Source organism: Ciconia boyciana, chromosome 2 (genome assembly GCF_034638445.1).
Source record: "Ciconia boyciana chromosome 2, ASM3463844v1, whole genome shotgun sequence".
NCBI lineage: Eukaryota > Metazoa > Chordata > Aves > Ciconiiformes > Ciconiidae > Ciconia > Ciconia boyciana.
Window position 1 is genome coordinate 43648993 of NC_132935.1, and position 15092 is coordinate 43664084.

The 15092-nt window shown below is 36.1% G+C and overlaps 1 protein-coding gene across 1 annotated transcript in view; it reads right to left on the reverse strand.

Moving 5' to 3' along the window:
• The window catches only part of RP1 (RP1 axonemal microtubule associated), a 181607-nt gene that overhangs the window by 122077 nt on the left and 44438 nt on the right, over positions 1 to 15092 (reverse strand). The window contains exons 17-21 of the mRNA XM_072851227.1: positions 9907 to 10109; positions 5808 to 5897; positions 3550 to 3682; positions 3127 to 3278; positions 679 to 833 (exon numbers count right to left, since the gene is read on the reverse strand). Of these exons, the coding sequence (XP_072707328.1) occupies positions 679 to 833; positions 3127 to 3278; positions 3550 to 3682; positions 5808 to 5897; positions 9907 to 10109 (733 nt within the window). The remainder of the gene's footprint in view (positions 1 to 678; positions 834 to 3126; positions 3279 to 3549; positions 3683 to 5807; positions 5898 to 9906; positions 10110 to 15092) is intronic.

The following is a 15092-nucleotide window of genomic DNA, read 5'->3' on the forward strand; positions in this document are numbered from 1 at the left end:
TATTAATTACATATTATTAATGAAATATTATTAATTCTAGTGCCTTGTCACATGGTCACATTGTTTCTCTACACTTCCTTCATTTCACACGAATGATGCACATACCCACGAGATAGACTGCAAAACTGGAAACTCCAAATGTGGGATTACCATAATATTCTTCCAAACATGCAAAATGCAATATTTATCAATTGACTTTTAAGATGCTCGTTTAATAACTTAAATGAAACAACCACAAAATAATTCTGACTTTTGGGCATCACATTCATCTCTCTAGCAATACTGTTGTCCATAAAGAGAGTAAATGCTACTTCTGGATGGCAAATCTGTTTTCTTTCCCATTTAGAAATACACTTCATTTAGAACCTTTTTGTGTGCTTTATCTTTCCTTCCTGAATAGGTAAGTCACACTTATAGCACTGACCCTTGTATGATAAGGCTGCACCGTACAATCTAGTAACACAGCCACAATATAAGCATTTAACCTTTGCTATGGACCATACAGTATATTCACTCAAGCAATCTGTTCTGGAACAACACATTTTGTGGATTTTATGAAACTGCAAAATAGTCCAGATTTGTCTTTCCCTGGAAAATTCACATTTAGTACATTGATTGGCATAATACTGTTAGTGATACATATTTAAGAATATTTAAGGATATTGTTGTAAAAACTACCTTTCACAATTGAAAACATACTGCGAGTTGTTCCCAGCTTCTCTGACAATGACTTTATCACAGTACCAATACTGGGACTTGGCATTAGCCTCACAGCGCAACAGCACCTTCTGCAGTTTTCCAAGAGATACAGCTTCCACTTCAAAAGCATTGACCTAGAAGACAGAGGAGACAGTACTCTGCAGTTTGCCACCACTAAGTCAGTCTGAAAGTTAAAGTATTTTAAAAGCCTGATTAACTCTCACAATGTACAAAGATTCCCGTTGTTTTTAATGACAGCTGGACTGTATTCAAAGTGTTTGGATCTGAAAAGTGAAATGTCTTTTGATTATGTAGAATCAGCGTAATTGAGAAAACACAACTAAAATCAGACTGAAGTAATAATCCCAAATAAATTGGTTTGTCAGCCATCATCCAAAATGCCGCACACAACCCTTCACTATTATTTCAGTACTTCGCTATTTACAATTATTCTTCTCTAGGTAAGAACAAGTTAAAGCTATTATTTCCTTTGTTAATATTTATTTAAAATACAGACTTTCTCATCCTTTTCTCTTTTTGGTCTCACCTCCTCTATTTACCTTTTATTCTACTGGAAGAGACTGAAATCTGACATGCCACTTTCCCCTTGTTATTCATTTAGGCTTGAGCTTACAGTTGACAAAGTTTGTTTTTGTAGGAGCATGAAGCTGACCAGGTGAAAGGTTCAGGTTGGTAATTTTCTGTCACAGTAAAAAGCATATAGCTTTCTGTCTCTGAATGTAACGGTCCAGGTCACGCTTCTCAGTAAAAGGAAAATGAAGGAAAGAACTACATTGGAAAATTCATATCTGTAAAGTTCTCAGTCCTCAGCAAATGGCAGAATTGAGACTGCCTGTGCAACTTTAGTTCTCCCTTGTGTATACATAATATATGATCACAAGCTATTCTCTCTGAAGGATCCCTGCCTCAACTTGTGCACAGGCAGGACTGCAGCTTTTTAATGCTTCTTTTTATCTTCATTATCTTGATGACTCTATGCATTATTTACCACAACCAACCAAACAGTTCAGCGAAGCAGAAATTATTTCCTCAGTGACTTCACTTTTGCACTTTTTCCACAGTACCCCAGTTTTTTGCAAATGCTGAAATCTATTTTTCGAAAGGCCATCTGCATAATATTTCATTTTACCTATATAGTTAAAGTATAGAGATTATTGCCAAAATCTGTCAAGATGCAAAGTAGTTTGGGTGCTCAAGTGAGAAACAGAGCGGTTAATTTATTGGCATATTTAGCATTTCAAAGAGCTTACTATGTCCAGAGCAGAATTCTCTTCGAAGAAACCTCAGTTACAGCTATGGTTGCTCAAAAAAGTTAAACTGGTTAGGCAACAAAACAGAAGCATACAAAAAATGGTCACTCAGGGAAGCTTTACTTTAAGTGATTTGCCCAATATCATGTAGCATATCCGTGGCAGGGATTCAATTAACTTGTTCTAGTCAGCACTCAACTACCTCTGTCATAAAATGATATATCCCAGGCCCTGCTCTGCCGTTCCATACAATCCACTGTCACTCACCCATTTCCATAACAAAGTGCACTTTGAGCCACCCCCTTTAGCCCCTGTATAAATAATATGCTGAATTTACTATCAGTCTGGCTAAAATAATTTGCCCAGAAAACTCCACTTAAATCCTGAATTTCAACTGGAATAGAACTTTATATCTAATACATTAGTAATGGTATAAAATATATATTTTAAAATAGTATAGATACCTCTGAAGTTTCCCAGTGGGTTATTTTTAAGCTTAGCATTTTAGATACTGCTTTTTATTTTGTAATTAAGTATTCCACTAACAGCTTGATACCATTTGTTAGGCGTACAAGTGTTAATTCTCAATAGCTCACAAAGGAAGAAACAGGCTTAACAGAAGGTCATAAGAAGGCTAGTGGCAGAGCTAAGATTAAATTCAGTAGTTCCTGAAATTCAGCCATAGACTACTGCAGAAAATCAGGATGATGTATATTTTACATATGGAGGAGATCAGAGGAAATTGGAAGAAAAATGAATTTAAATCTGCCCTGCATTAATTATAATATTATACTATTATACATTAAAAGAAATACATAACGAACAGTCCTACTAAGATCTGAAATGATGGAATGATTTCTGTGCAGTCCTTTGGAATCAGCTGTACTCATTAAACCTTGACAGAATATGTTTTATATTCACAGGCAGCTCTTCTCATCATCCTAGGGGGGTTCTTCATATCATTTTTCTTCCCTTTTTCCTACTGGTGTTTTCACTCATTCTAGTTATTCCTGGGTTAGTATAAAATTATTTTCCTTAGTTCTTAGAATTTATTTTTGTAAATCTCTGTGATCTATTTTTATTAGGAACCTGTTAAGACCAGTAAAAGTTACTTAGTTATATTTATATGGCTAAGCAAATTGTTTTTCGGACTTACCATTCCTCTCTGAAATGTCACTGGTATACCAGATTTATGCAGAAGTCTTAGACCAGAATCTCCTCTTTTTCCATAGATACACAGATAAACTGCAGAATCTGTATCAGCTTGCTCCATGTCACCAGTGTAGACATAAACGTGGTATAAAACAACTTCCCAAAATAACCAAAAGAAGAAAATACAGGTGTAATCACAATTCATTTTACTCACCACTCTAGCTTAATGGAAACAAAGCCAGCAAATTTGATTTGCAATTAATGTGCTGGAATATATTCTCCAGAAATCAGTCTAACTATCTGTTTTTAAGGTTGCTAAGACCACATTTATGAATATACAGCAAATCAAATATAGTTCAGATGACATTAATAGTGAAAACCAGGCAATCAATATATACATAACTGTGCAACTCAAGTACACACATACTTGGATAGATAGGTTTTCCAGCTTCCACTACTGGAAGTTCACAGAGAAAATGTCTATCATCACGATTCTTTGACAATGACATGTTTGCTGGAAAATTCAGTGTTTTCTTGCTCTTTAGATGTTGCAGTGTCACCTAGAGAAGAAGCAATTCCAACTATGACTCAGTTCACTCTTTCCAGTGCTTTGCTTCTCAACAGCAAAACATATTTTTCTATATCTCCTCTTCTATCTCAGAAAACAATAACATGATCAGTAAATATGACATACAAAATTGCAGTATGAAAACATTTTTATTTTGGCCACTACTTTGCAACCTGACTCCTCAGTAGAGGGGATCTTTATTCATACCCATGGTATTGCAGCTGAAACTGCCAGCCTCTATTCTTTGAATATGCCTCAGACATTAAAATTGTCTTATTCTTGTAACAAATAAATCTGTAACTGAAATTTCCTTTTTTTCCATAAGAAATATCACCAATCCTGATTTCTGTCAGCGAACCACCTCTGTGTAACACTGTCTGGAGTACTGAAGACTGAAAACTTTCTGGTAAGTGAGGTTAGGTGAGACTAAGCTTTTGGAAGATGCAGAAAGATCGACACATTTTTATATTAAAATGAAAACAGGATTAAACTCATCATCTATATCCTTCCAAACTTTGGCAAGGAGAGGATATGTTGAAATATTAAATCAATTTGTATTATATTTGGCTCTTCTACAGCAGACCAAAAGACAACCTGGGTACCAGCACCCTCTATTTATTCCTCTGAAGATAGTTAGAATTCAAATTCTCAAGTTATTTGTCACTGTACCCTCTGATATCTGCCTTACTTGTTTCCTATAACTAAAGCAGTCTTTCCTCTCTTTTACAGTAAAACAGAGCAGTTTTTCTTGGTCTTGAATTACAACAATGCTTACTGCAGTTTTTTCCATAGGCCTTCACTAGCAAAAGGAAATCAGTGGCAAAAAATTGTCTTTTTGCAGTTGTGTTTTGAATGTGCATATAGTCTGCATAAGCCTTGCAAACAAAATTATGAAAACAAGTATTCACATTCAAATTCTAACACTTAGGAAATCAGGACAATATATGCCTTTATCTCACTTTTCCAATAAAATATTATTTTAAGTAAAATAAAGACTTCTTTTAACACCAAAGCATGTATTTATTCTAACATGAAATACTTTTGCAGCAGTGATTCTTAATCTCTAATGTTTATTGGCAGAGCTCCCCCTGCTGATTCACAACAATCACAAATATTAACTGCTTTGTCAGACTGCTTGTCAGAAAAGAACAGCTTTCAACGTGATTTATTTCTTTCTGTGAAAATAAATATTTGAAATCCAGGGTTACCCTAGGAAATTTGGACCAAAATGTTAAAAAAGTATTTTGTAACCACCAGGATGGAAAGTAGGATTCCAGCGACCATTTGAGCAACTGAAATATTTATACTTACATTCAGTTTTGGTACAGTTACAGTTAAGGCCTTTGGGTTAATGTCAAAATCTGTTATTACTGTGTAATTCTGGTTGGCTAAATCAGGCTTTTTAAGAAGCATTAAAGACTGAAGGATAAGCTTGTGTCTTTTACAGATTCAAAATAAGAAACAGAAGACAAATTCTTATGTGCAATTCTGAAATAAATCTTACATGAGGGACAGTGTTAGCAAGAATTTAGTATTAATTTAATTGGGTGAACGTCCCTAAATATAATGAGAAAAATGGAGTTAAAACAGAAGCAGAAAAGAAGAATTCATTCACTAAATTGAAAAAAACAGCAGTTTCTTTCTCCCTGAAAATGGTCGTAATTGTGAGCTATGTTTGGGCCAATTAGCACTAGCCTACTCTTAAACAAACTTTGTTCATTCTTCACATGTACTTCTCATGGGATAATTGTTGCTCCATCATTTTCAATTTTTCATTGCTGGAATTTATAGCTAGAATCTCCCTAACAGACACTGAAGAGTACAGGTGAGATTTCAGAAAGCAAAACTTGGTAGAAGCCATCAATACACTAAAATTGGTATCTATGAACTACATGAATTAGAAATAACTGCAAAATAATGCTATATATTTCCAGCTCTTAGGAGATGGACTGTATCAGTGCTTTTGTCATCTCTAAAGGAACCGAAGAAGACAAAGCAATAAGAACGTATCACAATCAGCATTTTTTGATTTATGAAGCTGTGGCTTCATGAAAAGATGGGCTTTTAGTTCATATAAAAATTATTAAAGCAGAAAAATATCATGATAAAAATCTCACCCTTTGTAAGTTCCACTCTGATTGTTCATTCAGTAATTCATCAAGTTCAATTCTTATCTTGTAGATATTCCCAATGCTTTTTATTTTAACCTGAATAAAGGCAGAACAATACAACATATAACTACAGACAAAAATATATATAGCTTACATTTTAAACTGGTGCAGTAGAGGCTGCATGGTGATTAAGTAAGGCCATGCCTGGCAAACTAACACCGTGTCCAACTCATGATTAAAAGACATTTCAATCTCAGTCTCCCACACATACGGAAGAAGCAGCATCCTAATGGCAAGCACAGGCCTATGAATTCTATGCTTAAAACTATTACAGCCTGTCCTGGTTTCAGCTGGGATAGAGTTAATTTTCTTCCTGGTAGCTGGTAGAGTGCTGTGTTTTGGATTTAGTATGAGAATAATGTGATAACACACTGATGTTTTAGTTGTTGCTAAGCGGTGCTTATACTAGTGAAGGGCTTTTCAGCTTCCCATGCTCTGCCAGGTGCACAAGAAGCTGGGAGGGGGCACAGCCAGGACAGCTGACCCCAACTGGCCCAAGGGCTATTCCATACCATATGGCGTCATGCTCAGTATAGAAACTGAGCATGTTTGGGGGGAGTCAGCCGGGGAGCAGCGATCACTGCTCGGGGACAGGTTGGGCATCGGTCAGTTGGTGGTAAGAAATTGCATTGTGCATCACTTGTGCAAATGCACTTCTAGATTTTGCCACTCATTCAATTTGGGCTATATTTCCAGAAAAAATATAGCTATATCACATGTGGAAAAAAAATAAAGATACATAAAACTGCAGCTTTATCTTTGCAATTGGTTCCAGATTTCTCTGAACCACTGTAGTATCTAAGCATACAGGAACAGCGCGCAACATTTGATTGGCAGATTTTGGATTATAGGATCCAGAAAAGAGACTGCTTCTGTTTTGTCTAAACAGATTTCTGTCTGAGCCCCAGTTTGACCAGATTATAGCCTGGTGAAACCATGGTGCTTGCCAGGGAAATGGTTTGGTAGATATTTGAACTCTTTAAAGTTTGAAAAGTAAAAAAAGTTGGTGAGGGCCATTCATGACAGAAATGTGGAATACAAAATTAAATCCACTAAACCACAGGTCACAAATCTTTCATAATGCAGCACAGCAACATGACCATAAAGCCTAGTATGTCAAAGTGAAGGATATAAAACTTTTGGAGATCTTAAAGAATAAGCTCTCAAAAGCTGGCAGAACATCTGCAAAACCGTGAAAATCACTGATACTATCTTCATGTTCTGACTATGGTTTGCATTCATTTGCACTTTCTTTGCACTTTCAAGCATTGTATGTGCTCTGACTTATGAGACCTACTCTATGCAACCCTATCCTATCCTACCCTATCCTATCCCACTTATCCAGGGTTTATTTGAAATTTAACTGTTATTTAAAGCCAGCATAAATCATTTTAGATCATTTGTAATGTACTGCTCAGAAAGGAAAAGTAAGTGCATTATCATATTATTTCTCAAATAATAATTATATTAATAGAAGGTTGGTAACAGCCTATTCCATGCCATCATTTACATCCAAAAAAAGCTATTTACACTCTACAAAAAATATTTTCTTTGAATTCTCTTAGAAACACCTCCTAGTATATTATCCACTCATTCTTTACCTGCATTAATAAAAAGCCCTCTTCTCTTTTCAGAGGTCAGAATTACCTCAGTTCCTATATCAGCTTTTAGCTGTCTCTTTGTACTTTGTATAACAAACTTTTATGTTATAGTCACAGTGTTACCATGCTTCAGTGAAAAGATTTCTAGAAGCAAACAACTTTTACCCTTGATTTCCCTAATGCTGAAATGCACTCAGTAAATTGCAATAGTTGTTTGAGAAAGAATCTGAGGAATTCACACCTGTATTTATATTGGTATAGTTGTTACATCGACCTGAATTTCATTAACAAAATAAATGCTAACTCCAGGCTTGCAACACTGATGTGACAATATGTTTCCTGTCTTTTCCATCAGCTAGCTTTGTTCTGTGGAGTCAGATTCTGACATCCTTGCTTATGCTGCATAATATTTCTCTCTATAAGTAGCCTTGTTAGAGGTAACCTGGAGACGTTGGGATTAAAGCAGTAGTAAAGTCAGGGCAGGTATACAGCTTGACTGAAAAAAACAACTATTGTCATTTCCCACATTTCATAAACAAACCAACCCACTTCTCAAGTAATACGAGATACTGTCTTCTCATTCACAGAGCTGGTGTTCACTGAATACACAGTGCTGTCATGTTGTCTGTTTGTTCTCTAGGCCTTTGGTTAAAAAAAAAGTTACATGGCCATTTAATATATCAATACAAAACACAAATGTACTGAACTTTGTCAGAATGCAGAGTGACTTCTACCTAAAACAAGCAGAGGTCTCCTAGAAGAAACCCTCTGGTATCCTTCTTGATTTTTCTCCTGCACGGTCTTAGAAAGGATTAAACAGACAATGACTACTCACATGGGTAGTAAGAGAGGGAAGGCCACATATGAAAGGTTTTCATTTCTCAAGATAGTTCTACTTGAATTTTTCATAGTTGTGCATACTGCTGATAAAGTGAAAGGTTAAAGAAAACTGACTCCAAATTGCCTGATTACTACAGGCTTTCAGAAGCTGTTTTCTTCCTAGAACTCCTGGTCAGAGCTATGATTAAGCTGATTACTTTAAAAAATAAAATTTTTATCTTCTGCTCTAGAAAATATCAGTGAAACCATATCAAGCTCAAAGATGTAAATGATAAAAAGAAGATGTGATTTTTTTTAAGTCTTACATTTCTATCCTCTTTTCAAGACTTATCCTCCTAAACAAGTACAGGATAAAGTTTAAAGGGAAAAAAAGAAGAAAGAGCTCTTAGTCATAGGCTTTTTCTTTGTGGATTTATCTACTGCAGACTAAAGAGTAAAAAGCACTTTGGTGACATTTGCTGTTTCATGCCTGAAAGCAATAGTGTCAGCATGATGTAAAGAATCATAGTAGTAGCCCCAGGTGCTGAGAGAAAGATTCTGCTCTCTCACAAGATCAATATCCACAGCACACAGCCATAATGGCCAATATCTATTTTAGAGAGGAAAAATTGGTCCATCTCTTAAGAATGTATGGATTAACATTGCAAACATGCCATTACCCAACGTTGCATATAAATTATTCACTAATTAGGAGAATAGGATTCCCCGTGGATCATAATATATAGCCTACATGCTTAGAAAATGAGCATTACAGTTGGTTATCTTCCTGCCTATGCCCTATTCATAGAGAGTATTATTATTAACATTATTGACAGTAACAATCTTGGTTTGTGCTAAGATTGTATTAGAAGAGTTGATGAGTGCAGGAAAAAAAATTGCACAAAATGTGAAAAATAGAACTTCTTCTTTAGTTACCTGAAGACAGCAATGTGTTACATGCGTCTCAGACAGAAAGATTTAAGCAAAACAGAAGTTTTAGCCCCTTTGATAATTTCCTCTCAGCCTACCTAGACATAATTTCCTTATTACAATAGAGGTGGGGTTATTCTTAAATAATAGCAGAAGTCTTTATGTTTTCATGACATGGTAACATGTAGGTTTTATTGGGGTCTTAGTAATTCCATAGGTAAAGCTTCTGGCATTTCAGCTATTTATAATATGACAGCTGAAAAAGGGGTTTTCTTTCTTAACTGAACCAGTTCCACAGTATACATTTTAAAACTGTATGCTTTGAAAACTGTATGCATGAAAATTTCATTACTAAAGATCCCTAAATGATATAAAAGTCTTACATCAGACATGGTTTGTTTAGGAGTCGATAGTTTCTAAAGCTAGTTTCAAATCAATTACCTTAAAGAAATCAATTTACTCCTGCAGTTGTCCCATTTGGGCTACTATATGAGGGAGAGGGTGTTAAAAGAAAGAGCATTTCCTCTGTTGCTCACTATATGCACCAAGCTGACTTAAAGCAGAATTCATAGAGATTAGATAGAGATTTATTGTATGCAGTGAACATAGGAGAAAAACATTTTTTCTTTTCACATGACAGAATAATCTTTGGAAAGGTACACATTAAAATAATGTTCTTAGCCTTCATTAGCTACCTGAAATTCATCCTCCTGCCTGGGAAGAAACAGCTGCTTTCTGTTGTCCTTGCCAAGAGTTATTGGTCCAGCTACTCCTCTGTCTCCATATATCCAGAGAACGACATTTTTTTCAGTTCCTGCATTTCCTGTCAGCATTGACACTTTCCATTCATCATCTGAAGGAAGGGGACACTCACCACCTTGGGGATTTCTCATTTCCTCTGTGAAATACAGAACATTAGTGGGAGATGAAAATCGACATGAAACTGCCAGTCACTGTTGTAACTTCAGCACATAAGGAGACCATAAGAGAGAGGGGGTTGTATTTTTTCATGGCAAGTGAGATAGTTTGAAAAGATTGATTTATGTTTCTTGTCTAGACCAAAATGTACTGATCAGTTGAGCTACCAGAATGAACTGGAAAAGAACAAGTGTCTCTCACATGCACTATCACCATATTATTCTTTATACATATTCTGGTGTAGAGTAAGGATGCTATGATGCAGAACTATGGCCATTAAATCAATATTTCTGGTTCCTTAGCCTGACATTTAGAAATGAGTAGAATTACTTGTAAATACTCCTCTAATGCCTTCTGTTGGGACATTATTAGCAGAATCACATGTCTGAGAATAGAGACAATTTTCATTTCAAATTAAAAAAAAAAAGGTTCAGGAAATTCACTTTCTTCAAGTTAAATATTAATTAAATACTGTAAAATACTCAAAAAAGAACACAATATATCCTTGCCCAACCATACTTATGCATACAGTGCCAGCATTTGGGCTAAGCAGGTTCTGCATGATTGAGACAATAGCAGCACAGCATCACTTTATGAATAAATTTCACAGCTTTAATGGCTGAGCAAATATAATTTTGGAAAACATGTATTTCACTTTAGACTAGCACCTAGTGATCTTTCATCTACCTTTAAGAGAAAAAAATATATATAATCAAAGATGTCAAATGGCACCTCTGCACATGAGATATGAAAAAAATAGACTCTCTTGGGGTGAACGAATTTAGTTTTGAGTATTCTAATCAAAGTGGAGTTTACAAACATCAGATGTCTGGAACACTACTTTTCAATAATGGGACCACTGACCATGAAAGCCTCTCCAAAAGGGGAAGTCCTTGCCCCCAAGAATTTATAATCTGTTCTGACGCAAGAGGCAGATTAAATTTGAAAAGATGAACCAACACGTTGTCTATATACTCTGTCCTGCAGGGGTTCCCAAACTGCTCTTCATGAGGCCTTTTTGTGTAACTGCAAAGAGACTTTTTAATATGCTAACCATAATGAACATAATCTGTGCTGCAGATTAATTTTCTTTTGTATCCCCCAGCTCATTCTTCATCCATTAAGTAGGTTTCCATGTACCAAGCTTTTGGAGGCCAGAGGCTCCAAACACATAATGGAATTCACTTACAGTTTTGCAGAATTCATAAATAGCCACTGATACGGATTTGTTGAAGAATTCCCAATGCATCACTAGGCAAGTTACTGCTGCACTACATACCTTCCTGTCAGAGCCCTTTGCTTTTTTATTTGCTTGATTAAAATACTGTACTGGGTTTCTCTGGGATGGAGTTTTTCCCTCCACTTATTAAACTGCCTTTACCTCAAAGGGAAAAAAACAAACAAACAAACAAACAAACCAAACCGAACCAAACAGAAAAACAAGTGATGCAAAAGCAGTCCCTCACCACCAGCAGAATGAGGCCCAGCTAGTCCCCAAGGAACGACTACTTTGGAAAAAGTCCTCTCCAGTTTTATTGCTGAGCATGACAATATATGGTATGGAGCATCTCTTTGGTCAGTTGGGGCCAGCTGTCCCAGCTGTGTCCCCTCCCAGCCTCTTGCCATCATCCCCCCCTCCTACTCACTGGGAGTGCAGAGTGAGAAACAGAGATGGACTCAGTGCTGTGCAAGCACTGCTCAGCAACAGCTAAAACTTTGGTGTGTTATCAACACTGCTTTGGTCACCAGGCTAAAACACAGCACCAGACAGACTGCTATGAAGAAAATTTAAGTCCATCCCAGCCAATCCCAGTACAAATACTAAACAAAACAAAGCAATACCTGTGACAGAAATTTGCAAAATTTATCTGACTGTGCTTTGTCGCTAGCATTAAAATATAAGTTTGAAGGCAAAGTGAAAAACAGTTTTGATTCCTTGAGACTTGCTTCTTAATAAACTTTTATGAGCAACAAATTCCACATCCTGCTGAAACATCGCTGAAGCAAATTGGGTAAGTGAAGAAGGATCGATTCAATACTGAGACATGGTCCTGATCTTCCTTTTAAATGTCCTCAAATGTAATTTTTATGATATTAAATAAATGCTTTTTTTCTTAAAAGTTGTACTCAAAAGGAATTATATAGTTGCTTGGATCATCAGGTTGTCCTGCAACCTCAGACTACTACCTCTTGAAAACAATTATAATGCACAAACAATGCACAGGCTTGGAACGCTTTTTTCCTCGTAATTTACTGGCTTTTCTTACAAATGGAAATCAGTGGCATTGATTTGCTACAGGCTAAAAATATTCCAGTCTGAAAAGAGCATTTGATGGTTACCCTGCATTAGTCATGGGAGTTTACACACTTCATGACACCATGCTGTAAATCTGTTGTGACAAAAATTCATTCTGATAGGCCTGCATGAGAATAATGAAATCACAATCCTTCACACAGTTTCATAAAAATAACTTTATTTTTTTATTTACTTATCCTAAATCTAAAGCAAAAAGAAAATTATCTTGTCCCAGAAGATCGTATGATTGAATGACACTTTTGAAATGAACCATCAGGAAAATTAATCTCTAGAGCAGAAGCTTGGACAATAAAGTTGATGCATTTTTATTACACCTTTTTGTATAATCATTTCCAATGTAAACCAAATGGAAATGAGATCAGATTTTATTTATATCTTATTTTCTCTTGTAAATAAAATATATTAAAAATTAATAGTAACTAACAGTATTTCAGACACACAGGAAAGAACAGGGAGGGTATAGAAATCATTTCTGAGAGATACAATTTGTTAATATCAAACCACAAAGATGTTCTCAATGTCACAGACTGCATTTGTGTCATGGAAGCTAATGACATCTCTCCCCTTGCTTTCACTGGCACACACAGGCATGTTTTCACCATTGAAATTTAAACGTTATTTGAGAAACACAAAGAACAAATAAAGACAAAATCCCCAGTACCAAGTCATTTGGGAAATCCCGTAAGATTCTTGCATGCTTGCTAGTTGATACATAATATGACACAAGGGTATATTTTCAGCAGGGCTGTTGATTTTGGCTTGCTTTTGCAACTGGTAATGGAAGAGTAAAAAGGGGCTTAAAAAAACCCCACAATTTTTGGTTTGAGTTTCTAGTGTCTTCTGCTTCATCTCCTTTATCCCTAGACTTTGTGGTCCTCTAACCGTGTATAAATTATCTCCCTTCTGTTTTAGGCAGCACATTTCATCAGTCTTGAGTCTATAACGTGGTGCCTTGCATGCATTTTAGCTGACCTGTCTCTGATACTCACTCTAATATTTCCATCCTGTGAGCTGTTAAGTAGAAGCTGGGAGCTCCCATCATCCTTGTACAGTGAAAGAAGTTTATTGAGGAACAGAGAACTCACACTGCAACAGGAGAAGCCCCAACTGCTGTAGCACAGTTTTCAGTTTAATTAATCCTAAATCAATTACTATTTGTGAAAACAACAACCAAAACACAGCTACTGGTTAGCAGACACAGGCATAAAAAAGATGGCCTGGTCAGCTTAAGGGTTAATCTGCTCTGAGTCTGGATGCTAAGCGTACTGCTGGATTGTATACTCAATACAAACATCACCCTTTTTTGAATGTTAACTGGGAGTGAAAAAAGTAAATGAGTATTTAATGAATATCAGTTTAAAAATTAAGGCTCACCTTACATGTCAAAAGTCAATTACCTTTAAAATATTCTAAGTGAAAATATCTTACTAAAAATGAGCATTTTCTTTGAAGGGCAGAGTAACTTTGATATTTCTATACATTCTGCATAAGCAGAGTCCACATTTATGAATGTCAGAAGTACTTCTTACAAAGTGCTAGAGACTCTATGTAACCAATTTCACGGCAGATATTGCTTCTATAAAAGGATCCTTTGTATCCAACCCTAAAAACACCCAGCTTCTTTGAAAACAGGTTTGATAGCTTGTGTATTGTTGCCATGGATTTCAAATACAGCATATCTCACCAGTTGCTGACAACCCACAACGCTTTGAGAAGGCTTTCTGACACAATGATACAACACAAAGCTGATAGTTAGAAATGTGAAGTGAGTGTTTTAGGCTAAGAGCAGAAACATTGCCAGAAACAATTAACAGTAATTAATAATAATCCACACCTATGCTTTGAATTTAACCAGGATACTTTGCTTCAACTGAATTTATTTAAAATCCTTCCTGATACTTCACATTATACCCTATGAACAAGTATGCATATTTGATGTCTTGTTCACATTGCCAGACTTTGCATGTACACTTTGAAATAGCAGCCTGAGGACCAAGCTCAAAACCATATCATCAACCCACCTGAATTATTTGCTACATAAATACCTTTGGGACTACCTCTAGATGACTAAGCGTGTCTCCCATAATGGAAGCTGTAATATAATCTTGTCTTTAAAGCTCACTCAAGGTAACAGATATTTTTCTACCTTGTGAATGTGCCTCAGTGTGCTGCATGGAGCTCAGTAGTTTCCATTTATCCCACCTGATTTTCATGGCGCTGTGACAATTCAGGCTGTGCAGACAGGGTCTTTGGGTACATTGAAATAAAAGAGAGGCAGGAAGCAAGCATGATCATCCCCACTCCTTAAGAGATGTATCATTCCCTGTTTTGTTTAGTTCCTTAGTCACGCCTTTGGTTTCTAAGATGCTGAATATTCCTGTAAAATTTTTGAGTTGGGGAAATCATTGCCTTAGACCATTTATGCAACTTCTGTAGCTAAAGAAGAAAGTGGTTGTTTATTCTAGGAAAACGCATCTGGCAGACTATGACTCCAGAAGCATGACCAGAACATTGTTTATCTATTCCTACCTGGCTAAAAAACCGTATAAAGCTAGCATGCAGTGCACCATGTACTCTTTCCCCCAGTCAATCATAAAGCAGAAAACACAAATGTGAGAGAGAGCATAAATGAGAAATATTCCATTA